Genomic DNA, 26,640 nt, shown 5'->3' on the forward strand with positions numbered 1-26,640 from the left:
CATTTTACGCACAAGTTTGACCCCCCCAATCAAGTATTATTTTTTGTGATTCCTTCATGTTTGAAATAAAACAAACAAAACTAATTAGACTTATTTAATTTTTACCCTATAGGCTTTAAACATGTTGATTTATGCTGTAAAAACTGGATTATTTTTTTGTGAGGCTGAGGTGTGTATGTGACTTGTGCAGGCCTCTAGTGGACGCTTGAGGAACTGCAGGATTACACACTTCCTCATTGGCTTCATTTTTCAACACCAGAGGGTTGCAGCTTGGTGTCAGCACACAGACATATTAATTTACGAAAACCACCATGATCACCTTTTTCAGGTTGATATGGGGGGAAAAAAAACAAACCCTGTTCACCATCTGGAGAGTGAGTTCAGTCTTCCCTCCTGAGGGAAATATCTCCCTCATTCACAGCTTAATGCAACACTATGTTCACCAGCTGCTGTTCAACTGCTGTTCGATGTTGAACAGGTAGAAAACAGCGTTTCATAACGATTACTTTTAAATGTCCCCCTAAGAGTGGATCAGATCAGTCAGTGTGTGCAGCTAAACAAAGAGAACTGGCCGAAAATATTTCTGCAAATACACAAAATATTTCATGAAACATCTACCGTAAATTCCGGACTATTGAGCGCACCTGGATATAAGCCGCACCGGCTAAAAATAAGTAAATAAATGTATTTGTACATATATAAGCCGCACTTGATTATAAGCCGCAGGTGTCCACGTTATAACAAGAGCTATTTAAACAGAAAGACGTGACATAAAAACATTTGTTTAACTTTTAATTAAATACGTACTACTGGTAACATCCGTAAATACGAAGCCTAGTGGAAATCCTTGATGGAACAGTGTCTGTAACGCGGCTGATGAAAAAGATTACCGTAATATATTTCACAAGAAAAAGTCCATCTATTCACTGCCTCAGAATGACTTCATTACTCACTTCCTCAGTCTCTGTTGTCGCTGTCAGTGTCATCTTAACGTGCAGCAGCTCTGTTAGCTTCTTTGACAGCCAGCTCGATCGCCTTTAACTTGAAAGCTGCATCATATGTATTTCTCCGTGTGTTTTCCATCATGAGGGTGCGTGCATAAAGCGCAAAATGACTGATATTAAGATCCGACGTGACGAAGTCAAATGTTTTTGCGGCAGAAGCTCATTGTCCCCCAAGAAAAATCCATAAATAAGCCGCACCGGAGTAGAAGCCGCAGTGCTCGAAGTGTGAGAAAAAAGTAGCGGCTTATAGTCCGGAATTTACGGTAATCTAATGCTTTTGCTTTCCATGGTTTTTTTGTTGTTTTTGTTTTATTTTGCAGTTGACCTTCAGGGCCACCATACTAAACTGGTTGACTTTGATTTGTTGTTTTCGTGTTTTTATTTTGACTGCACACTTGCAGAAGAAAAAGAAATGAAGGAGCGAGTCATGCTGGAGCTTCCTCGGCCCTGAACTCTGACCGACCGATATCAACAGGTCACGTTAACGGAGCATGTTCTCAGTGATGATTCAGGAGTCGACCTCTCTCCTGATCGTAAGCCCCTTTGAGTTTGGACATGTTACCGCAGCATGCTTTAATCAGCTGCATGAACCGTGATTAATCCCCTCCCATATGACTCTCCCACACTGAACATGCTCTGTATGGATGTACAGCGTGTGCCTGTCTTGGCCTGTTTTCTGATCGCAGTGCTTCCTGCATGAACATGAACTGCAGATAATTGTCTGTGTATAACATGAATAATGTGCAGGCTTGGGGGTGAATGCTGTGAATAAGATGCTCTTTTGCTTTTTCTACATATAGTAAAATGCTTTCGGGTGCACTGTGTTGTTAAACATGGAAATTGATTCAACAGCAACATAAGCCCTCTGATTCCTCCCGTTGTTTCATAAAGATCCAAGCAGCCCTGTGCGGTTGCTGCTATAAGTGAAATAAATGATGTCTGACAAGCAGAAATTATGCTAAAGGAGTGTCTAAATGTGCTATTTTGAACAGTTACAGTTTCATAGAAATGATTGTTGGTCCTTTCAGAGCTGTGTAATGGAGAAAGAGGAGAGGAGGTTAAAGTGTTAAAGCAGCAGGAAGCAGCTCTGAGTGAAACATGCATATATATACAGTATATATATAATCTCGCTCTACAGAGAGAACATACTGCAGACAGAGCTCTGCTGGGTTTATTAGTCCATGCTGTAAGCTCAGACACACACACACACACACACACAGATCTCTGCATGCGTGTTTCTGCATACTGAATCAGCTGAAGGACTTTAACGTTTCCTTCCACCTGTCTTGTATTCCTGTTCCTTTGTTTCTCACAATGTCAGCAATTTGTGAGTGAAGACAGGTTGCACATCATAAATAAATCATGTCTCCAGTGTTTCCTGTGTAAATGTGTGTGTGAGTCCTGACTGTCTGCAGTGAGGGAGAAGCTGGAGTCCTGCTGGCTGTGTTGTTGTCAGAGCTGTGTTTACATGGACGGGACGGCCGGCTCCTCCCCTTGTGTATAAAAGCTGTTTGAGTCAAGAAGACGAAGAACATACTCACTGATTATTTATATCTCACATATCACGGTCATCACATTTAATTTTATGTGCAATGTGAAGCTACAAGCTACATTAGCTTGCTAACCCAACAATGCAGGACTCTTCCACAACGCTGAAACTGGGACGCCATTGTGGAATCAATACGAATGTACAAAGACCTGATGACGGCTGAGCTGAGCGCCGCACTCGTGCAAAAACAGTCGGAAAGTGATTTACACCTTTCTTTACTGCTGCTGTAAAAACTGGCATTTTTGAATGGGTGTGTATGTGACTGCGGGGCTTTTGCACCCAGGCTTCTAGTGGACACTCGAGGAACTGCAGTGTTTCACACTTTGTTTATTATTTCTTGCACAATAAAAGAAGCAGTTTTATCCTTTTACGGCTAATTTCCAGTTGTGAATCTGCAACCTAAATTATGACTTTCTCCTTTGCTTCATTTCTTCACAGCTGATGTTGTCGCTTTGGTCTGAATCCAGGCAGTGTAGCAACACAGCAATCTCAGGCCCAGCAGTCGTGTTGCAGCATGGCCTCTTTCAAACAACGAACAAACTGAACTAATTAAGTCACATCATGAATTCAGACAACCTGAGAGTCACGTTGCAGCGCTCTATTGTTCCTCTTCACGCAGGCTTCTTGTTTCCACTAAAAATATTTTGCGCCCGTTGGGTGGTACTTAAAAAAAAACAAAAAACCTGAAATGGGTTGAAGCCTTATTGGAAAAAGTTTGACAACCCCGGCTCTAAAAGATGCATACCCATTGTCCTCCTCTCTAAAATAAGAGATAATGTGCTCTCATTACAGTACATCACCTTCTCCAGCCTCTGCTCGTCTATAATTTAAACCAGTGGGCAGCACAGTTTCATTCTCCCATTTTTTATGAATTCCTCTGGAGTGTGAACTGCAGCATATATAGACATGGCTGATTGGTGATATTACCAGATACCTGTGTGTTTTAGATTCTGAGTGCCACACTAATATGACAGCAGGAATACTGATTAGCTGGATTCGGGGATGTAAGCTTGACATTGATGTTATGCTAATGCAGGGTGCCACTCTACCGACTGTGTCCACACATGCCGAGCACCTCCAGCGTCAGCCGTGAATTTTCATACAATCCACAGATAATAGAAGCTCATTTTATTCAGAGGAGGTACTGTAGAGCACCAGGCATAATTACATCAATGTAAATAATAAGCTTACACCTATTCATCTTTGTCTCTTAGCTTTTGTCTCGCATGCTGCAGCCACCACGCGCCCGACCCTCCTCCTGAAACGCATTACACGTTGTTTTACACAGGACAATATACGACCTTTGATTTTGTGCACGGAGCACAACATAATGCATTATGAATCCAGCTCAGGAATATGAAATATAAATCATCGGTGCGTGTGTTTAATTTTTAAAGTGCAAAGAGGAGATTAGAGCTGCCCCGGCTGTTGTTGGTGCTTGTGGGTCAATACTGGGAGACACAAACCGCTGTAATCAGTGTGACGCGGGCCTCACTGGAGGTAACAAGAGTGAGCATCACTGTGATTTTATTTTGAGAATCAATTTATTTTGCAAGCATGGGGCGTCAGTGAAACAAACCAAGTGCTTTAGTGGAAGTGACAGCCTGCTGGTCGGGACTCGCTGTGTGTTACGCTGTCCTGATGAAACGAGGTGTGTGTGTGTGTGTGTGTGTGTGGAGATTTTTTTGTAGGGTGAGCTGTGCTCAAGATGAAAAGTATTTTTTTTTTCTTTGGATATGCACAGAAGCCCTAAGCGGACATGAACACATACAATTGATTTATTGTTCTCCCTTGATAATGAGTCATTTCTGTTTTTGTCCTGGTTGTTGATATTTCCACAAAGATGCAAAATAACAAAACAGACGAGAAATAGTTTTAACAAACCTCATCTGTGTGAGCAAAAGACCGGCACAGGAAGGAGTCCTAAACCAGGAAGTGAGTTAGCATTTTAGCGCCATGGGTTCCTAGCTGGATTTTGAATGTGTTTGTGTTTAGACGCCTGAAATAAGGTCTGTGGTTAACACAAGCTGAAGAGGTGTTTACGTTTTGTTAGACCAGATAAACTACGTTAGCTAAAACCCCCCGCTTGTGAATTTTAAAGTTTTTACGCAAACTTAAAACGGCGGTGGCTAGCAAGTGGCTAAATGAGACTCCAGCGGTTGTCATGGAGACGTTAAACGTCATCACAGCCTCTAGTCTAGTTTGTTTTCACTTACGAGATGGGTTTAAAAAACGTAAGCAGTGGGCTTTTGGACATTTAAAATCCATTCTCCCCCACTGAGCCAGAGCAAGGAGAGAACTCCCATGATTCCCCGCCAGCCTGAACGTCATGTTTTCTTTTGGTAGAGAGATGCCTGGAGAGGTGAGTCTTCGTACTGTGCCTTTAATAGAGAGAAAAAAAGGAAGTAAAATATTCATATCCTTGTATGTGTTCACCCTAAGAGAGGTGAGTCTACATGTAAAATACAGAAAAGACAGAAGAAAAAGGCAGCAGCCTCATGGCAGAACATTTAGCTTAGATTCATAAGACGGTCAGTAATCGACTAATTATCTTCAGATAAACCAGTGTTTGGATAAATGTGTTAATTTGAGGTTATCTTGGGGTCTCATACTGCGTGTTTCCAAAACAGCAAGTCTGTGTGATTTTTAACTGACCTCGAAGATAAACCATCAGAGTCTCTTCCAGCCAATCCCATCGCACTAATACGCTGAGCAAAGCAGAAAGAAAGTCAAAGTCTTAATTACGCTGCAATCGGAGATGATGATAACGCTCACATTAGCCTGCTTGAATAAAGGCGCACACACACACACACACACACACAAACGCACAATTACCCTGGTGAATGGTTGAATGTTACTGCAAGGTGAAACCATCTCTGAGTAAACACATCTTTGTGTGATTTTCACAGATTAACACACATGAGGTACTTTGACAACTCAAGGTTCAGCATTTTAATTGTGTTAAATAAAACGTTACAAACGATAAGCAAGGTCAAACTCGACCCTCGTCAGTACGCCACCATTTTTTAATATGCAGATAACTGTGATGTACAGACCCAGATTATTGGCTGTTTGATCCCTTATTAACGTGCTGCACAATTAAAGGACCAATCTGTAAGATGTCCACTGAATTAAATGATGAAGTGATCAGACGTGAAGGAAACCTGCTGTGTTGAAGCTTCTCTGACAACAATGCAGCAGCCAGTATGTCCTCCTTCTAACTTTAGATTCTGCTCCTGAATGCTCTGGATCTGATTGGACCAGAGAAGGTAGGCGGGGCTTTGAAGGCCGTTTTGGACGCCCCTGGGTTTGCCAGATATGAGAGCAGTTATCAGGTCAACAGGTGTTGCAGCGATGGAAGCGGGCAGTGGAACTGCTTCAGATAGAAGTGATTGTACCCGAGCTAAAAAGCCTCTGCATGTTTCTAATAAGCTCCAGCAGCAGAAAGCTGCTCAAACTAGGATCAATGTTGGAGATGAAACATGGAGAGAGGTTAGAACGCAGAAAGCTTTACAGACCCATGCAGAGCTGGCTAAACACTGAAGCTACAGTGTCCACCACATGCAGAGCTGGCTAAACACTGAAGCTACAGTGTCCACCACATGCAGAGCTGGCTAAACACTGAAGCTACAGTGTCCACCACATGCAGAGCTGGCTAAACACTGAAGCTACAGTGTCCATCACATGCTTTGTTTTAAATGGGAAACAAGAGAGTTAATTTTCCTTAGCAACAGTAACCAAGGAGGGCGGAGCTTAACAGAAGGGTATATTGCTGTCAATCCCTCAGTTTAGAACCTACGTGTCTCTAATTTTAGCTGCACATCACACATCAGTTACCATGGTTATGTTTGTTTCCTGCTCATGTTGGAGGGTGTTGTTTGCAAACCTCAGTTTACCTGCTTATTTATACATTCCTCGTTAACGTGGAGAGGCCTCCGCAGCTCGCTGAGCGGGCTGAAGGGCTTGTCAAGAGGGTTCAGTTTAGAAAAGGACCTTTGTCATAAAGTCTCGCACAAGTGGACTTCATTTGCTTCGATGAATACACACAATTATTTGCACTCTGTTTTTAAACCGTTTGGTTTGTGAGAGACACTGATTCGATTTGATGTTAGTGGGGGGGAAAAAAAGTGTACAAGCCGACATCATTTAAAACAGACTCTTTTTAGCCTTTGCAGTAAATGTGCATCTTTATTGTTATGTTTGTCCGTCCAGAGAGAAAACCAGCTGAGACTCTATCAGGATTACATCTGTGAAGAAAAAAAAGGGGTGTAGATGTTTTGGGAGTGGCAGAAAATCCGAAGCAGCCCCTCTTTTATTTAGCTAAGGGGGGGTGATGACTGGGAGACCCCTATAAAGTGACACACAGCCACTGGCCAACACTTGCTGTTAGACTTCAAACTCGGCCTCAGCTGCATCATGGGAGAACAGAAACGCATGGCGGCCAAACTGGCGGCGGCCTTTCAGGTCCGACACGTCCTCGTGCGTCAGGCGCTGGCTGAATGTCTCGGGACTCTGATTCTGGTGGTGAGTAAAGAATCGCTGCTGCATGATGTTGACAGGATCTTTCATATCATAGTACAGCAAAAGAGAATCGATCATTTAATGGATGCAATCAATATAAACTTCAGTTAATGAAATTTTGAAAAACAATCTGCTAACATTCAGTTAGAAGAAGAAACTGATGCTGCTGTTCTGAACTGTTCAGTAAATGGGTAATTCATAGTATGATAATAGAATAAAATCCCAATAAAGAACCTAATTTACCTTTAAACACCACTAAACACACTTTAAAAATACAACATAATCCTTATTTAAAAAGACAGCGGGGGGGGGGGACTTTCATTAAAGGCAACTATTTCTGCCGTGTTTCAACAGGCTGCTGGAATTTTATTCTGTAGTTTAAATTGTAGAAAAGTTGGTCACAAAAATAAACTGCGAGCAAATCAAACCAAAAAATTAGTTATTATTTGTACTTCTGTATTGCTAAGAGACGACTCAAAATCATCAATAAAATAGTTGCCTACTAGTTTTTTTGGAGGGTTTCTTTTCAAGATAAAAGAAAAAAAATCCTCCGACTTCACAAACTTTCTGCACGATGGGATGTGTGCCGTTAAAAAAATGTCATCGAGAGTTGCAACTATGATTAATATATATCAAAATAATAAATTGTCTTTTTTAATATGTCTTTTGGGCGTTTTGGACTTTATTGTAGAGCTAGGACAGAGAGGGAGTGGGAGAAAAGGAGACACAGATTCGAACCTGAGCTGCCCGCTTGTAGGACGATCGCCACACGTGCAATAACCACATCAGTACTCAGGGATAGAAACAGGTGTCACGTAAAAATAAATAAGATCAAGGAAAACCATACGTTTAAACTGGGATCGCTTAAAATCCTCCGTGAAGATCTTGTCCTTAAAATCCCTCTGCAGCTTTTAGCTCGACATGAAGACGAAAGAAAAAACGATTTCAAATGTGTCCCAGGGGGTTTTTTCATCCTCGCCCAACATGTTTGCGTGCAGAAGAAAAGAGGGAGGGGTGTCCTCATGGTTGGCACGACTTGTGAAAATGTTTTTTTCTTTTTTTTAAAGTAAAGGAAGGTAAGTGTTGCTCTTTAAATCCTCCTTTCCCTCCGTTAATTATCCCATATTAAATTACGATCCTCCCTTATGGCCAAAGACTTCACACTGTGCCTGAAGTCCCTCCTGACAGAGAGTTCAACACAACAGGAGGTCACTAGATCTTTTTTTTCCAGTAAAAACAAAATGTTTTCCAGGCAGTGAAAAACAATCTGGAGCTGCTCTGCTTCTTCTGGAAACCCACAGACAACAACAACAGCAGCAGCAGCAGAGGGTGAAACGCAGAGACGGTTGTTTTTCCGTTTCCCGGCTGCGACTGATCTGTTAACTCCCCGGAGACCTTTTTCCCCTCCACAGACAATCAGGTCCCCTTGGTGGTCCAGAGCCAGACCTCTGCAGAGGAAGACTCTGCGGGGGGGAGTCAGATTGTTGTCAGCATCAATAGTCCCGCACAAAGGCATGGCATAGCAGGTTTGTGACCTCCGAGGTCAAAGAGACACACCCTGGCTACGAGCAAACGCAAGACTCAGCGAGACACCTGACTCCGGGGCAAACCTCCAGCTTTGTTATTCTCTCTGAACTTTTTCTGCCACTGTAAGTCGACAAAAATAACCTCGACTCCGGGTGTTGGGGGTCATCGAATATTTGTGGTCCAATCAGACGTTTAAAATCCTGTGTTTGCCCCTCCTCCTTCTGTCCAGATGTTTGGCTGTGCTTCCGTAGCACAGCTGGTGCTAAGCCGAGGGTCCCACGGCACGTTCCTCAGCGTCAACCTGGCTTTTGGTTTCGCCGCAACTTTGGGGATTCTCGTGAGCGGTCAGATCTCAGGTGAGGATGCAAAAGTATCACGCTTCACTTTCTACCACACAAAGAACAAGAAGCCAGCTGGGTCGTCACACACGATCCGCTTTACACACACGCACAAACTAAATCTCATGGACGTGAACTAATAGAGGGACGACGAAGTGAGGGGGCTGCTCACAGTGAGCACTCCTGAGCTGGTAGTGCCTTGCTCAAGGCAGCCACCAGACCAATTTCCAGACTCGGCCCCAGATCAGGACTTGAACTGACCACGCTCTAAAGTCCCTATGGACTGAGCTACTGCCGACCAAATGAAGTGCAAAGAACTGTTATTCCTAGAGTGTCCACTTGAGGCTGCAAAAGCCAAAGAATCTGTTGGGTCCCACGTTAGATTCCCATGTTTACAGCAGACATGTAACACGTTTACAGGGTCTCTTTAGCTAATTTCTTTTATCGCTAAAATTACAAGGAGCTGATTTTTTTTTTTTTTTTCGGAACGCTTTCAATTATGTTATTGTTCAGATTTATCCTAATATTTACATAATCAGGGGCGTGGCAGATTTGGCTGATTACAGCTCCGCTCAGCTTCCTGTCTATTTCCTGTTTTAAGTGTCTATACTCTTAGCGCCTCACATGGGATTCGCACCGAACCGTCTCTTCAGTAAGATTTAAGCAGAAAAACTACAACAACAACAAACTTCTTGTCTCCTGGAAGTTTTAATGTTGTGACTCATCCATCAGACCAACAGCCACCCCAGGCAAAGGAGACCAGTCTCTCTACTATGTAACCAGGTTTTCCACATGCTGGATGGCTGGAGCAGTCGCTCTGAGCCACACAGATGGGTCAAAATGGTCTCTGGGTAACACGTATAACACACAACTTAAAGTGCATTTCTTTGCACTTTTCTGAGTGGAGGCAAAAAGCCTGAAATGTGGCAACCTGGGCGGAAAAAATAAATAAAATCTTTGCATGCAAATGTGCACACCCATAGGGGCATGGTTCCCACGTCTGTTGCTCGCTAGCTAACAGCTAACATCTGTGAATCGGGTGCCCCGGGTGGATGAAAAATAAACAGCGCCGCGGTCAAATGTGCAAGAATGACAGGAGGCAGAAGTTTGTTTTGCTTTCTGTCAGAGACAACTTTCTAAAGAGGAGGAACTCTGTGGGTTTGAGGCTAACGTCATGTGTCTCTCCATGTAAAGCCTTATCGTTTATTCATCCTGAAACATCTTGAAAAATCCACTTTGACAGTGTTTTTCAACCTGAGTGTCTACCGACCCACAAATGTATGAAATAAATCCATCCAGTCCTTTGTTTGTGTAGGGCTGTAGAAGTCTGACAACACAGAGAAAAAATGCTCTGTTTCAAATGTGCTCCCCTTGTGATGTCACAGTGGGAATCTGGGTTTAAAAAAAAAATCCCCTCCCCTCCCCTGGTATGTCCACCCATGGACTTCACCTCCAGCCTAGAGCTAAACTTTTGTGCAGGTCCGCCATTTTTATTCTCACTCGCAAAGGAGTGATGTCTAACAGGAAAAACGCAGGGGGCGGGGCTTATTGCATTTAAAGAGACACACACACCAAAACGGAGCGTTCAGAGAGAGCTGGTTTCTACAGGGTCACAAACCTCCTCTGCTGCTTGATTCATGTTATATTTGGACCAAAGCTCAGCACAGATCACAGGGGGACTATTTTAAAACAGTCATATTTTAGGGGTAGGGGGATAATATGTCCTCTTTAAGATTGAAAAAAAGGCCTAAATTAATTTTAATAAGAAAACATTTCTTAAAAAGTGTCTGAAAAATGACGTTCAAACTACTGATGACATGTAAGACACCTTGCAGGTACGTTTTTCTCACTGCATTTGCAGATTTTTGTCAGATTTTACCCAACGTGTGACAACAGGAAATGCTTCCACACCTTCTTTTTCTAAATTGAGTTTTAATAAGGAAAAGGAAACATCCTTGGTTTTGCAATTGACACTTTTTTTTTTGTGACAATTTTCACAATTGTCACTTCATACTGTATTTACACACTCATCACCATCAACAGCATCAGTAGGGGAGAACGGTGACTGTCAACAGTGTCAACAACACAAAAGGGTTTGGAGAAAGGGAGTTAAAAACTTTATTATCATGAAGGAAATCACACTTGGTTGAGCTGCAGTCATTTGCATCACTGCTGTGAAGTTCCTGTCAGTCAAACAGGGCTTCTGGAGACTCTTTTTTTTTTTTTTTTTTTCTCCGCCTCCATCAGCATAACAGGGAGTCATTATTATTGATGGCTTGACAGACACTAAATATCAGCAAAAGGTAAACTGGCAGTTATCTGAAGAGCAGTATTTACCACAGGGATGACAGCTGGAGGCGGCGGGGGAGGAAGAAGAGGAGGCAGTGGACGGAAGAAACGCAGAGTTGAAAAGACACACAAAAAGACGCAGAAGAAGACGAAGCAGGAGGAGGAGGAGGAGGAGGAGGGGGCATTTACCTCTTAACTTGAAAACTATGTGGTCTGTAATTGAAAAGGCAGCGAGCGAGTCAATACTGAAACCCGCTATCTTCTGTCAAAAACACAACAAAGGCTTCTGCGGTTCACTCATGCCGCTTCTTCAGTGCCTTTATAATGAGGCTGTCCCCCTCTAATACACACTGCAGCTGAGAAAATAAGCTGTTATAATTAGATAGCTCGAACACTGACACAATTAAGGTGTGAATACGAGCAAGCCACCCGTATGAGTGTGCCATCAGAGCGGAGACTCTCTCTCTCTCTCTCACCCCTCCCTCGCCCCCTTCAAGGTTAGAAAAAAGGAGACTTTTCTGAATCTTTTCATCCCGTCAATTTAATTAGTGTCACAGAGACCTTCCATCCTTACAGGACTTTACTGAGACCACAATTAGTGAATATACGCGGCGAGCTTAGAACCCTCTCTTCTGTCTCTTGTAGAAAATAAGGGCCTGCAGAATCCAGTCGGAGACAGTTTTCCTGCGTGTGCACAAACTGACCGAGGTTGTCGTGGTTTTCTCTTCTCCAGGCGGTCATCTGAACCCAGCGGTGACCTTCGCTCTGTGTTTGCTCAGGAGGGAGCCCTGGAGGAACTTCCCCTTGTACTTCTTCTTCCAGACTCTCGGAGCGTTTCTGGGTGCAGCGACTGTATTCGGCCTTTACTCAGGTGCGTGAGACTGAAAAGTACGGCGCCCTGAAACAATTAAAAGTAACTTCTGGCCGTGAGTAACGTTACGTCAGGTAAGTCGTGGCCAAGACGTCATTTTTGTAAATTATCTTCATGCAGAGTCCGCCCCCACTGTTGTGAATGAACTGACAGGAAACAGAAGGGTTTACACATGGGGCGGCTGAATCTCTATCACAAGGTCGGGGGTTTGATACCCAACATGTCCAACATGTCCTTGGGCAAGTCACTCAAACCCAAGTTGCTCCTGCTGCTTCTGCTGGTCACTTCATCAGTGTGTGTAAAACCACTTATTTTTAAATTTTGTTTTTTTTACGTTTCTTTATGATGTTTTGATGAAACTTATTTTGCTAAACTTCACGTACAGCACTTTGATCCGCCTCGGCTGTTATAAATGTGCTATATAAATAAAGTTGACCTCGAAAAGCGCTCAACAAGCTCAAGTCCATCGACCGTTTGCATGCAGCTCATCGTGACGTTTTCAGGAGTTTGAAAGCAGCAATAAAATCAAATTTGTGTATCAAATCTAGAGCATAAATGTGGGCTGACCCGTGCGGTGTTCGCCATCGTGGTTCAACAATAAACGATCAAAGGGGAGGTCTTGTGGATAACACATATTCTCTCTGAGACTGATTTGTCTTTGTGTTTTTTTTTCTTTTTTCCTCAGGCGCATACAGTATGAACAGAGATGCATGTATTCATGGGTTCATGTTTGTCATGCCGTGCACTCTGCAGCCATGCAGTTGTTGTTCTACTCTCTGTATGCTCGTGTCATTATCGTTCACGCATGTATCCGGGCGGTATCGCTCCACATGTTTGTGCATCCCCGGCCTCCATCCGCCGCTGCCTGCAGCTATGCAATCAAGCAGAAAGTAAACAAGAAACCCAAATGTCAAGTGTATTACTGTTTGCAGTAGCTGTCAGCTTTATCTCTGGAACATAAATCATCACGCCAATTTAACCTCAAGTCTGCAGGTATCTTAAGTAATATTATCTGATTTGAATGTTAGCTGTAATGCAGTGTGGCAGCAATTTAATCCATCTGAGTGATTGATGCGGGTTCCTTCAATCCAGTGGAGGCAAACAGCTGCAGTATGGAAACTCTTCAGTTCATTATAAAAAAAAATACATGGATTCTTTGAAAAGACTAAAATAGATTGTAATTTCTTCCACTAGATGCGTTGCTGGACTTCAGCCAGGGGGAGCTGATCGTGGTGGGGAAAAACGCGACAGCTGGCATTTTTGCCACTTATCCATCGCAACATCTCAGCCTGGTGAACGGAGTCTTTGATCAGGTGATGCTGATTTTAATTCAGTTCAGCTCAGGCAGCATGATTTGTCCCAAATTTTAAAGAACACAACCTACCGACCCACACAGCCTCAACAGATACCTATTGATCAGGACCCAATTCATAGTTTTCACATGATGTCACACACTCGAAATGAATGCTACAGTGAGGTTACCAATCTCGGTTGCCACCCAAGTAGTGGCAATTTGGACTCCAGGCAATAATTAAGTGGATGCTCCTCAAAGCTGCGTTCATCACCATGATATCTGCCAGTGTACCGATCTGTTTTCACTCCCAGACTCAGTGACAAACTTACAATGCATGCTTCACTAAGCAGGGCAAGTGGAGTGAGTGCTGTCAGATGAGGTGCAGAATTTGCTAATTTGAAGCCACAGCTTTGGGTTAAAGTTTCTCAGCCCTCAGGGGGCCCCCTACTAGCCTGGGGCCCCCATGGAGTTGCCTGCATATCCTGTCGACCAGCAGCACTGTTTTATTATGTATTTAAAAAAAAAAAAAATGAAAGACAGTTTTTGTTTAATTGGATGCACTAACCAAGGAGGAGACAAGCCCTGGTTGTCACTCTACAGAATCCAATCTGTGAAATCACACCCGGAGAGAGGAGGAGATTGAGGATTAACGTAGACACAGAATCAACATGCATTCATTAATACTGAAATAATCAAGCTGCAGAACTCACAAAAAGTATTTTAGTTTTGCTTTCATTTCCACGTCTGAACATAATCACTTAATTATATTAGGAGGCAGAAAGAAGCACTAAGAGAAAAAGAGGCCTGAGAGTAAATCCAGTGAAATCACTGGACTGAACACGGTCGGAGCGGCTGATGGTTTCTTTCGCTTTCTGGGTCACCTGTTTCTCGCAGAGGGAGCTCAAGTCCCCCTTTTGCTGGGCTCCAATTATCTTGAAGCAAACTTTAACAATACCATTTGATTTTTCAAGTGCTCGGTCTCTTGTGAGTGAAAATGGTTCGATCACCCCCCCCCCCTCCCCCCTTTCTCAGGAAGAGCACTGCAGCTTAAGTACAGCACAAGAAGAGTAGCACACAAGTAACAGCCATTTTCCATCAGCGTCCATTGTCAGAGTTGTTAGCAGCCTCCATTTTCACTTTTCTTTATAACTTAAAGAGATACTCAATATCAGAGTTGCACATGTCTGCTGAAGATTGCAAACGACAAACCCATTTAAGACACAATTGAGTGCATTGCTCCTCTGCAGACAAAGTGTGCTGTTGCATTGCAATTTCATTTCTGTTGCTTAGATATATACGTTTGTAAATCTGGTGTTCAGGCCTCTGAACCAATCACATCTCACGGGCTCCTCTTTAGTCTTCTCTCAACCTTTTTCAAACGCAGCAGACATCGTAATGAGCAGGACAGTGTCGCTTTTCATTTGATGTGATCGTCCAGAATCCGTGCGAGAAACAGCTTGTGAGTGTGGAAAAGAAGGCAAGGTCAATTAGACCCAGCTGTGTCGGAAGATTCAAATAATTAATGAAGATACGCTGTGCGTGGAAAAAAAGCATGAAAACCCTGGACGCTGACGATGCGAGACACGTAATCCTGCTGCTTTGTTCTGCGCATATTTATCTCACAAGGAACTTGTTTCTCTGCAACAGACGTTAAGTGAGATTACTCGCCGAGTCTTCAGTGCGTGCTGCAGAGCATGAAAGTGTTTGATAGCCGGTTTTAGCCGAGGTACACACTATTTTAAAATCGTGACAGATTTTTTAAAATATGCGAGATCACCAGTTTTTAAAATTTTGAAAATGATAATCCTCCAAACGTGACCACGAGACGGCCACGAGACGACCACACATAGGCGATTTCAGAGCTGCGGTTCCACAGGCGCCAGGCGTGACTCGCATGATGAAGCGATATTTTTTCGGAAGAAAAACAAATATGGACGTCGTCGTTGTCGGCTGGCTGTATGTAGAAACTCTCATGTCACCATGACATAGGAGTAGCAGGAAACTAAGGGAAGGGAAAAAAAGAGATAATGTGTAAATCAAACTCCGGCTTTCCACATACTCCGTGCATGCCGAGGTCTGTCGGCGCCACGTTTTTGACCACGCGTCCTGTCCCACTGGATCCGTTTCTGGAACGTGCATGAGTGCAGCTATACTCACATCTCAAGAGAACTTCAAGATCACGCGGTAAAAAAAAGAGAAATAGCTGCAAACAACATGTTGAGGATTCGTTGTTCACTCGGTTTCCTGTTCTGATAAAGAGATGGAATATACGATTGTGATTCTGTATGTTGTTGTTTTATTTTGAAAATTGACCAGGCCCTCCGTGCGTTTCCTTGTCTGACTTCCTGTCCGGGTCGATCTATTCTGTCCATCTTGATGCGTGCTGCTACGGACGTTTCATAACCAAGACGCTAACATGAAGCATCCTTCTCATACCTGCTGCTTCCTTACTGGTCTGTTAAAGTCACGGCTCCAAAGTCCAGACCTGTTATGCACGATGTAACGCGCCAACACAAGCTCTGCAAAGTGTTGCGTCTTCCATCAGTTCGTTTGACGTACCGTCTGCTGAGGATGAAGCTTTCTGATGAAACAAGTGACATCTGCTTGATTTCACGTTATTCCCTTTTTCTCAAGTTTGACAGCTTGTCAATGTTTCACCAACTGTGAATATCACGACTTCTAATCTCAAAGGTGATTCATTAAACACTGCGTGAAAAATAACACTGACTTATTTACAAATGTAGGATTAGTTAGCATCACCACGGAAAGCAGTGCTAATCTTCAAACCTTTTTATAATTTAGTCATTAGCCTCTTGACGAATATGTCCTTTATATTTAATCAGATATTAGTCATTTCTTATTGATTTTATTTAATCAATTACTCACTGACTAAAATTGCATATAATTTTAGTTGATGAAAAAAGGAAATATTTTAGGGTAGGGTTGAATCAGAACTCAAATCGGAGACAGCTCTCTGTGATGTTTACAATTTAGACTGCAGTACCCATTTTAAACACTAGGGGTCAGAGTTACATACTGCTCCTTTAATAAAAAGAAAAAAGAAATGATGCTAACAAAGTATTTTTCGATCCTTCTTCTTGGGCTTTATCTCAGGTTATTGGAACAGCGTCATTGATCGTGTGCATCCTGGCCATCGTTGATCCACGCAACAACCCGACTCCCAAAGGTCTGGAGGCGTTCACCGTCGGCTTCGTTGTGTTGGTCATCGGCCTGTCGATGGGCTTCAACTCTGGCTATGCTGTGAATCCAGCCAGAGACCTGGGACCACGAATCTTCACAGCTGTGGCAGGCTGGGGTGGAGAGGTTTTTACGTGAGTACCAGAGGGATCCAGGATGCATGTTGGAACTATAGGGAACCGCTTTTAAACGGGGGACGTGCAGGTCAGGGTCTTCTTCGTCTCTGATCATAGTTATACCTCTAAAGAGTTTATATCATCGGTCTCGAGGTCATACCTGAGGTGAAAGATGTTGAAGCAGTTGAACGAGCCAATTATTCCCAATTAAAGGGTTAAAGTTGAGGGTTTTGTATCTCATGAGTGAAACACTTCGCCTTCATTTGTTTCATATTTATGACTAGATTTAAAACGACTAGAATCAAACTAACGTCTTAGTTGGAAAGGAAGAAAAACCTTCAAATCTGGCCACGTTCGTCAGTGGGCTTCACAAAGCCTCTTCCGACGCCAGTGGGTGATGTCACTTAGAGTACGTCCATGTTTTATACAAGAGGAAGGAGTCAGTACTACTTCTATCTGTCAAGCAAACTTCTACCAAAGATACTCCACCCTTATTCAGAGATAGGACAGCGGGTAATCAGGGAGAGAGAGAGAGAGATTTGTGGATTCGAACTGGAGCTGCCGCAGCCTCTGTACATGGAGCATGACTTAACCACTAGGCCACAAACATGGCTTTTTCCGTCAGATATCTCCCCAGTAAAACAAACAGTATTTGATCCGAGCAGCTACCAAAAGACATTTGTGAAAAAAACAACCCAAAATTAAAGTCCATATTTTGCCACCGGTTTATTTGCATTTCTATTGTTTGTGTGTTTTTGAGTGCCCATTTAAAACATATTGAAATTAGAGTGCCTTGATATCGACACGGCTCGCATGCCTTCTGACCCACAACATCAATAGCCTCTGATATGCACTCATATTTTATTCAGGCCCGCTACAGTGAGTAAATTGAATGAACAATTTAAAAACCACACCATGCATCACAGTTTTTCAATTTATTCCCTTGCAGAGCGAACACCTACTGGTTCTTTGTGCCCGCCTGTGCCCCCTTCTTGGGTGCAGCGGTGGGTGTGCTGATATATCAGCTGATGATTGGATACCATTTAGAAGGAGAAGGAGAAGTGCAAGAGGAGCAGAAGGAGGAGGAAGCGGAGGAGGAGAGGTTGAAACTTTCAAATGCTGCAAACAACCAAGATGTATGAGCACTGCTGAATTCGTGCCTCACTTCTTGTTTTTACGACTCAGTCTTTAGCTAGTTAGGCAAAGTCTTTGAGTTTTTGTTTTCACTAACACCTCTTTTTGTCTAAGCTATTATGAAGACATGTACTCCTACGACTTCTCCTCACAAACAGGAACTGTTTCTCAGGCGACGATCTCACCTGTTTACTGAACTCATCTCCACTAAGCTCTTTCTTTTCTACTCCGAGCTCAAAACGATTTCCTTCCCTGATGCGTGTCTGACAAAACCAATACATCAGCGCAGAGAAAGAATAAAAGACAAAACAAAAGACAGCCTGAGCTGAAGAGGTATTTGAAAGGAGCTTGTTTATTCCTCGTCTAAGGTGGAAGCAACCTTGAAATCGCCCTCCAATCAGAAAGCGTTCACACTCGCGTCACCTCCCGCTGATTCTGCCATTCGAAGAACCCGTGCAGAGTTCCACCTCTGGAGGGTTTCCGAGTTCGACACAAGTTTTCGTAGCCAAATGAATGTTTAATGAACCAATTATGATTACAAATGCAGCCAAAAATCAGATGCTTGTGTTACAATTTAATAAGAGTCAGAAAGCCCCATTTAACACCTTATTGAACGTGCTGTCTGATGTTTACCCAATTAAAAAGTATCTATGGCGCTGGGATCCTGTCGATAACTCTGATTTACAAGCAGCGTTGGCAAAATTCACAGGTTTTAGTGAGCAAACTTTTTGGAGGTTTATTGCAGGCGAAAAAAAGTCAGAGTTCTCCAGATCCACTTTTTTAAGGTTCTGGTTGAACTTGTCTTCAGGTCCTGACAGAAATTAATAACTCATGTTCTCTGAAAAAAGGAACAAAGAAAATCCATGACCTGTATCAGTTTGTAAGTCTGTGGGGGCGTGGCTTTGGGTGCAGAAGGAGCACTGAGGGAATGCTACTTTTAAAATCATGCTAGCTTTTTGGAAAGTTACCAACCCTGCCTCAAACAGAGAGAGATGATACTGCTCACGTTGCACTTTTTATTCCCGTCATAATTTGGACCAGTAGGTGGCGTCTGGATTTATGGCATGTTTTCTGGTTTGTAATTGTTGTATGTTGAGCTCAGTAGTTTTGACCAATCAGGTCTCAGCAGGCTATGTTGTATGCATGCAAAACAGTTTTTCACATAGCAGCACAATCAACCGTAATGCCATCAGGGAGGTTACTCCCTCACCACTGACAGTAACAATAAACAGACTTTTCCAGAAATCACCTCTCTTGTTTTTCACTCATTACATTCAATATGTCTTTCCTCTGTTATGACCAGTCTTTGTAATGACGTTGATATTTACAGTCTATGGTTCGGACTTATGGCCTCGCCTCTCCGGGTCTATAAGATCAGAATATGTCTCAGACTCATGACCGAGCAGTGAGATGAATGAAACAGATTTGTTGTAGCTCAGAAAGGTATCCAACGTTTATTGGTTTTCCTTTCAGGTTTAATAACGGAGTGAACTGTTGGCTTTGGTGAAGGTTTTTTATGCTGTCTAAGTGCACTTCAAGTTTTCAGCGTCAACATTTCACTTCAATAGTAATGCTTTAGTCGGCCTTTAACATGACCTCAGTTCACTGAGAATGACTCATGGTTTATTCAGTTTTTTTAAGAGAAGGTTTTTTTTGTGTGATTTGATGACAACAAAAACAACAAAAAAAATCCTTCAATTCTAAAACTGCAGAAGTTACATTTCAAGCACTTTGTCCTTCGTGCACCGGGTCCTGCACGCGCTTACTGGCTGCAGCGCCCTGATTTGAGGTCGTTTGAAATATGCCTCCTTGCAGAATGATGTCATCAAAATCATGATTTTAATCTGGCATTTAATTTCTAGCACATATTTTCACAGTGTTGAGTCATTTCACTTATGAATGACTGAATCTTGACCCAGTTAGAAAAGCCCCTTAGAGTAAAAATGGCCAAAAACTGAAAACTGATTTAGCATATTTCAAATGAAAACGGAAAAAAGAGTGTTCTTTTCCTATTAGACGATTACCTTGGAGACCAGCTTGCATGCAAATAGTGACATTTGCTACAGAATAAATGCCCTCCAAAGTGTTAATATTCCCTCTTTGGTTTCCGGAGCCTCAGGTGGTTTTCACTGTTAGAAATTCGATTTTTTTTTTTTTGGTTTGAAAGGGCACCAAGGGCAAGAAAGGTCAGGGGTATTTGCTCGAAATAACACTCCCACCCCCATTACACAACAAAAGACACACCCACACACACACACACACACATCCGAAGTTCACATCATTAAACCAACGTCTTCCTCGGCCGTCCGTGCATCCCTATTACTGATCATCAGATAAACAAACGCACTTTCTGCATCAAAACATCAGTAATGACATTTTCAGAGTCTGGAAGAGAATATCAATCCATCAGATCTCACAAAGGCTCAAACTTCAGAGACGGCTGTCTGACATTTGGAGTCCCTCTTTGGCATGACCTTTGCAGCAGTTCACCCAACATATCTGGTGTCAATCTAACCATTTGCCTCGGAAATTACAATTCCCCTTTCTCGTTTGACTTGCAGAACAGAGGCAAGGAGAGAAGCAGGACTTTGATTCTGCTTTTATGTATGCAGCAATAAAACAAAAGAATAGAAAATATGTTAAAAAAAAAAGTTCCATTACAAATATGACAAGGTCTGTTGAGTTGAAAAGCAGAGAGTAAACTCGTATTCGCTGTTCATTTCCTATGCATTAGACTCATCTATGGACGCTGAGGCAGAAACAACATGGCAGAAATGAAAAATGTTATCTACGACCAGAAAATAAAATCAGCACCACGAGCTGCCACAGTAATAAGAAGCCTCTCCGCCGGCGCTGACAGATTTGTTTCTAGTCTCATGAGTTGTTGCGTCACATTTGCTGCAAAGCATTAAATATAAAAACATGTACAGGCACAGGTGCAAGGTCTTCATTTAAGATTAAGCACGCAGAATATTAGACGCCGTGGTCAGCCTTTTCTCTCTGTTTGGCACGTCTCACAGGTGCTTCTGTGCAGGCAAGGCTTGAGCAACAGCTCCCCCCTGTGGTCAGTTTAAAGAAGTTCATCACTCTGTAGTTTTAACAGAATAAAAAAAAACAATGTTTTCCCCTTTTAAAGGTAAGACTACATCCTGAATATAAATGTCATTCATAAAGCATCGTAGCACTCAATAGAGCTCCAGAGGTGGAAATCTGTCGGGAGGACTTTTAAGAGGATGAAGAAATTTTCAAGCAGAGGAGAAAATAGTGGAAAGACAATTACAGTCACAACCTCAAGTGAAATTAATTAGATTCATGAGGGAGATGTGAAATTGAAATTATATTAAGATCGCCTGATTAAGGTTCCTTCATCAGCAGCTATCTGATATTTTTAATCTAACTCTGAAAAGCTGCTGCTGCCAGGGGTGCCGGTAGCCGAGTGGTTATGTTGCACGCCCCATGGAGGCTGAACTCCTCATCGCAGCCGCCGTGGGTTTCAGTGCCTGTTTTATAGTGGCTGGTGCTTAGAAGAAGAAACAGAGAGATATATAGGGTGAAGAGAACAGAAGTTTCAATAGCGAGGAGAAGTGGCCTGAGGAAGACGAGAAGCAGCATTTTGTATTGCAATGGAGCCATTTTTTTTCCCTCTGTGAGACAGGACAGCTGAAGGGAGACGGGAAGCGTTAGGACAAGAGAAGAGGGCCTGACATGCAGCCAAGGGGTGGGGTCAGATTTCTAACCCAGGGCCGCTGCGATGAGGACTACAGCCTCCAAACATGGGGCGTGACCCGTAACCACTTGGCTCACGGTCAGGGGAGTGTCCAAAGGGGAGGCATTGGACGACCTTGAAAACTGATTGGCCACCTCAGGTGCAATCCCAAATATCTTACACTGTGATTTACTTTATCTGGACTTTTTTTTTGAGGGGGGGGTACATTTCCATCCTTTTGTTGTTTAAGGTAGATACGATTGCTGATGTCAGAAAGGGGAAGTTCATTCATTTCAGTCAGACCCGTTTAAACAGTCTGGACACTCCCTGCTATTTGAATCCCATATCTTATCTCGCTGTTTTTTTTTTCCCTTCTTGAAGACTGGCAGACTCTCTTTCCACTGGAGCTTGGCGACACCTCCTGGACTTTTAGGGAACTAAATTTTTTAACCCATGTGTGTTAAATGCAAAGGATTAAAAGAAATGTGAAGATTCTTCCACAAAGTTTCCTTTTACTTCATAACTGGCACACGTGCCGTTCCTGCCTCTGTCGTCTTTTCTGTGAATCTTCCTGTGTTCTTCGAAAGGCCGATAAATCAAAGTTATAATTCATTATTAATGACAGCATTATAGACACTCCCTTCAAATTAATGAATATCCAAACAAACAGCTGTCATTCTCTGCTTTTCTATTTTTGTAACCCCTGGCAACAGACTGCAGAGGTGGAGGAATACACAAAAAATTACAAGAAAGGCTCATTGTCTTCAGATCAGTCAGTCCACTGGTGCACCAACGCCTCTGTCTGACTCTGCTGCAAGGCATGTTGCAAAGAGGGAGGTGGTATCATTCCAGCCTGCTACAATAACAGCCTGTAATTTAATACTTACTTGACAGGTAAGTATCACATCAACCAGGAAGACACGTGTTACATGTACTGAAGGTCATTACTCTGTTTATCCTCTGCTCTGTGGTTTCCTGTGTTGGTGTGACACACCCATAGTAAATACTAACTGATGAAGCCTGAGTGACGTCACCCATCTGTACCTGCAGGGAGCTCTGGAGGCTCATCAGCAGCAGCCACCATGCTGGACATGCAGTCTCAGCCTCACCCTTTGAGTCCGGACAAACCGTCCACTTCTCAGGCCAAACTATGGACAACCTGTGCAGTCTCACCCCGTGATGATAACAACTAAACTGACCCATTTCTGTTCTTTGAACCAGCCTGTAAACATGTTATTTCCTTCTTTGGATTGGTGTATATGTGCCAGCCTCTAGTGGACAGTTAAGGAACTGCAGGGTCGACACCCCTCCTGTAAGCAGCCACCTGCGTAAAGGCAACAAGCTAGTGTCAAGAAACGGTTGTTCCTCCGATGGCCACTAGAGGCTTGGTACAAAAGTGAGTCGATCTCCATCAGGGCTCCGTTTTAAAATGCCTTTTTGGTCTCTACAAATAAGCTTTACATTAAAACAACACCCAAGTTTAAAACTCTAAGTCACCCATTTAAATTCTATATTTTACATCATATTTAGAATAAACTTTGGTCGTGTTTAAGACCAGGTCGGTGTTAGCTCAGCTAGTTGTCGTTTTAGCTGTCCTGTTTGTCCCGTCGGTGCCATTCAAATAATCTTTTTGCAAATATTTGACTTCCTATGGTGCTGTTGGGTTAATTGTAATAAATTGGAGTACTGTATAAGACCATCAATAAAGTCTCTTTTCTTGTTCTTAGATGAGGGAATTCAAGCATTTTTTATTCATATGTTAGCACTTTTGCAGATTCCTGGTGTGTTAACATGTTCTCTGTTTTACTCATTTACACATCCTACATATTGTTATCAGCTTTTCCCTGCAGAGAAGACGCCAAGACTTAGCCTAAGTAGTTTTCTATGTTCATCTGCTGCTCAATCTCCAAGGGATGCAATGTTACCGAAGCTCTCTTTGATTCTTAGTCAAATTATTTATCACCTCTGTTCAGCTACCACAACAGACTCTCATCCAACACAGTGCTATACTATTTAATTAGCCAGCGAGAGAATTAATCTGGGCATTGACTACATACGTATCTTTAGCATTTGCTCATTTCCTGCTCTGAGCTGTCATCCAAATGTGGTTGCGGTACTGGCAAAACTGCAAAACTTAAAGCTGTTAAATTGGTGGTAATAGTCCACAAACTAAAAATCAATGTCTTTTACAGTCCGTGTCGGATACATGAACCCTTCTACACATACGTTTACCTGAATCCAGTGTGTCCTGTGTGAATGAGTCTCTGAGTCCTGACTGTCTACAGTGAGGGAGAAGCTGGAGTCCTGCTAGCTGTGTTGTTGTTGTCAGAGCTGTGTTTACATGGACGGGACGGCCGGCTCCTCCCCTTGTGTGTAAAAGCTGTTTGAGTCAAGAAGAAGAAGAACATACTCACTGATTATTTGGACGTCATGTACAGTAAGTCACGTGCAATGTGACGCTACGAGCTAACGAAAGTGTGCTAATTTTAGCCTTCTGAAACAACAAAGCAGGTCACAGACAGCAGCTTTAACCAGCAGCCACTTAACTCCTTCGAGAGAGTTGTTTGTTTTGGTTTTATGCCCTTGCTCAACGGCGACATCTACTGGATCAAAAAGTAGCACATTCTTCCTTTAATGTAAAGAAAACAGATGAAGAAGAAGTGAAAGTCTTCATCAATGAACATCTATAGAACATAATTGTACGCATTTGTTTTAGTTGCTACCGTACAGATTGCTTGCAAATCCTTGTACACATTTTTTTTTAATTAGTGCATAATTAGACATGTGTTTGTAACCTGTATTGAGACTGGTTTCCCACAGAGTGCATCAGGGCAAACACCCAACAACAACCAGCTCTTGCCAACAAAAGCGGCTCATTATTTGTTGTCTTCTGCACAGCATTGCTGCACGAAGCTACTGTTAAACTGTAAATGGCAGCTCACCTAAATTCCTATTTCAACACAAAATACCACACCGTTCTGCTATATCCAAACATTACATGGTACACTGACTCTCTTATCTGGCAACAATCTCGTATTGCATGAGTGATGCTATGCTTCGTGTCTTTGTGTGCAACCCTCCCACCGGTACTTTTTTAAATTGCAGCTATGCATTGTGACAAATGTAATCTTCTTAAGATCGAGGACACAATGCGGAACTGGTAATCGCAGCGCATGCCCGAGAACATCGACAGGCAATGCCTCAGACAGCTATGCGTGATAGGAGATAATCACACAGTCCAGCCAGGTTTGACAACATTTCAACACACAGACATAACCCTTTATCAGGCAAGTGACTGTTTTTGGTAATTTCCGTACACAATACATATGGCCACCATTCTGCACCTCATTAGATAGATAGATAGATAGATACTTTATTGATCCCGAGGGAAATTCAAGAGGTCGAGAAGCATGTGATCCTCACTCAGCCAATCAGAAGAGATGTCACTGATCCTGCTATTGTGGCCTTTGAACCAAATATGGTAACTTTGTCAAAATGTTTATTTTTCTAAATTATGGTTAGTTAGTAGTACTTTTAATGGTTTTATGGTCGGCCCACTTGTAGCACCTTGAGATTTTTTTTGAAATATAAGGTGCGCTACAAATAACATTTATTATTATTATTATTATTATTAAATTAAATGAACATTTTTTGATTTTTTTTTTTTTCAACAGAAAAAAAGTTCTGTTATGTCGCCCAATAACACTCTGAGGTTCAATTTTTAAATGTCAAAGTATTTCAATGAGTGCCCTATAAAAGGTTAAACAACAATGACACAGTTGGGATAGTTTACTCATGACATTATGTGAGAGTCTGCGGTACACTACTATTAATACAATGTCACTTTGAGAAGGTTAAATGTGTTCAGGGTTCATAGGCTACGCAGGTTTGTGTAAACGAGAAGATCATACTGGATTGGCTGTTTTGTTTGAGTATGATACAGGAGCTCACATTTGTTATTTAAGTGCCCCACAATGCATTGCAACTCTTCTAACCATCTATTGGTGGAGCTAGCTCACAAGCTAGCTAACAAGTTTTTAAGTGCCCAACCCTTTAAAGTATATGTTTAGTATGTGGTCAAATGACTCCATAACTGGCCGTGCAGCTTGCGTCATCTTCATGTTGTTTAAGTGCAGAGATGGATAACTACACTCGCACATGTCTCCATCGACCTTCATGCTATGTGCATGTTAGTGTAGAAAAATATGACAGGCAGCAGAATTTGTGATTAAAAAAAAAAACAGACGCATGGTAAATACATTTTTATTTTAAATAATAAGTATGTTTCACTTAATGATGAGCCAATAATTGCTTTTTTCAATACATAATTTACAATGTGGTTCAATATATTGCATTAATTATCATAATATTTTAACAGTAGCTGCAGGATGAGGCATAAATTTACCTCATAATGAAGGAGAGAGAAACTTAACTTATTTATGACCAACGTGAAACTATGTCAAAGAATTCATCCATCAAACTATGAAACTATGTTTATTATCATACTGTAAGAGTTTCAAATTAGTAATGCAACAAGTTATTGCATTTTTTTTAATATATATATCCGAGTTTCAGCCTTACACAACATTAGAGGAATTCATTTCAGCCAAAACAATAAAACCAGCTGCATATCTCCCCGCGTGTGTAAACAGGCTGCAAAACCACATTCCATTCATAAAAACAGTTCTTCCTTCCTGGAACAACGTGTAGAATAAAAATCCCTCTAGAGTGTGAAAATAAGCCACAGAAAGGCATTTCTCAGACAGGATTGTGTCCTGAAGTTAACTTTGACTTTGTTTGATTCTTGTTCCTCACACCAGGAAGTCTTTTATTTACTCTTTCATCTTTTCTTCATTGCCCTGTTGAGCTCACCCCATTATGTATAGTCCTCTGTATATATCCCGTTCTACTATTTTTGGAATTGTATTTATGTTACTATTTTATCATATTTATTTTTATTTATTTATTTATTTGAATTAGGACAATGCACATTCATCAACATGTCAGCATAAAGCAGCACTGTAAAAATGCCGGAGTTAGCACGATAGCTAATTTTCATCCGTAGTCCTAAAGCAGGTATAGTGAACATTCAA

The 26,640-nt window shown here is 42.2% G+C and overlaps 1 protein-coding gene across 1 annotated transcript; it reads left to right on the plus strand.

The window, feature by feature from the left end:
* The first annotated feature begins 4,815 nt into the window (after nt 1-4,815).
* On the plus strand, nt 4,816-18,564 carry LOC306837332 (aquaporin-3-like). Its single transcript, XM_079364975.1, has 6 exons — nt 4,816-4,915; nt 8,831-8,957; nt 11,962-12,099; nt 13,294-13,412; nt 16,508-16,725; nt 17,657-18,564. Exons 1-6 carry the CDS (start codon nt 4,883-4,885, stop codon nt 17,847-17,849), a joined length of 828 nt encoding a protein of 275 aa, XP_079221101.1. The 5' UTR covers nt 4,816-4,882; the 3' UTR covers nt 17,850-18,564.
* Nucleotides 18,565-26,640: the final 8,076 nt, after the last annotated feature.

Source organism: Symphodus melops (genome assembly GCF_947650265.1).
Source record: "Symphodus melops genome assembly, chromosome: 16".
In the NCBI taxonomy this organism is placed as follows: domain Eukaryota; kingdom Metazoa; phylum Chordata; class Actinopteri; order Labriformes; family Labridae; genus Symphodus; species Symphodus melops.

Coding starts and splice junctions, on each gene's coding strand:
- LOC306837332 (XM_079364975.1), top strand. CDS start 4,883: ATGTTTTCTTTTGGTAGAGAGATGCCTGGAGAG. Junction 4,916..8,830: donor GTAGAGAGATGCCTGGAGAG/GTGAGTCTTCGT, acceptor CCTTCTGTCCAG/ATGTTTGGCTGTGCTTCCGT. Junction 13,413..16,507: donor TGAACGGAGTCTTTGATCAG/GTGATGCTGATT, acceptor GCTTTATCTCAG/GTTATTGGAACAGCGTCATT.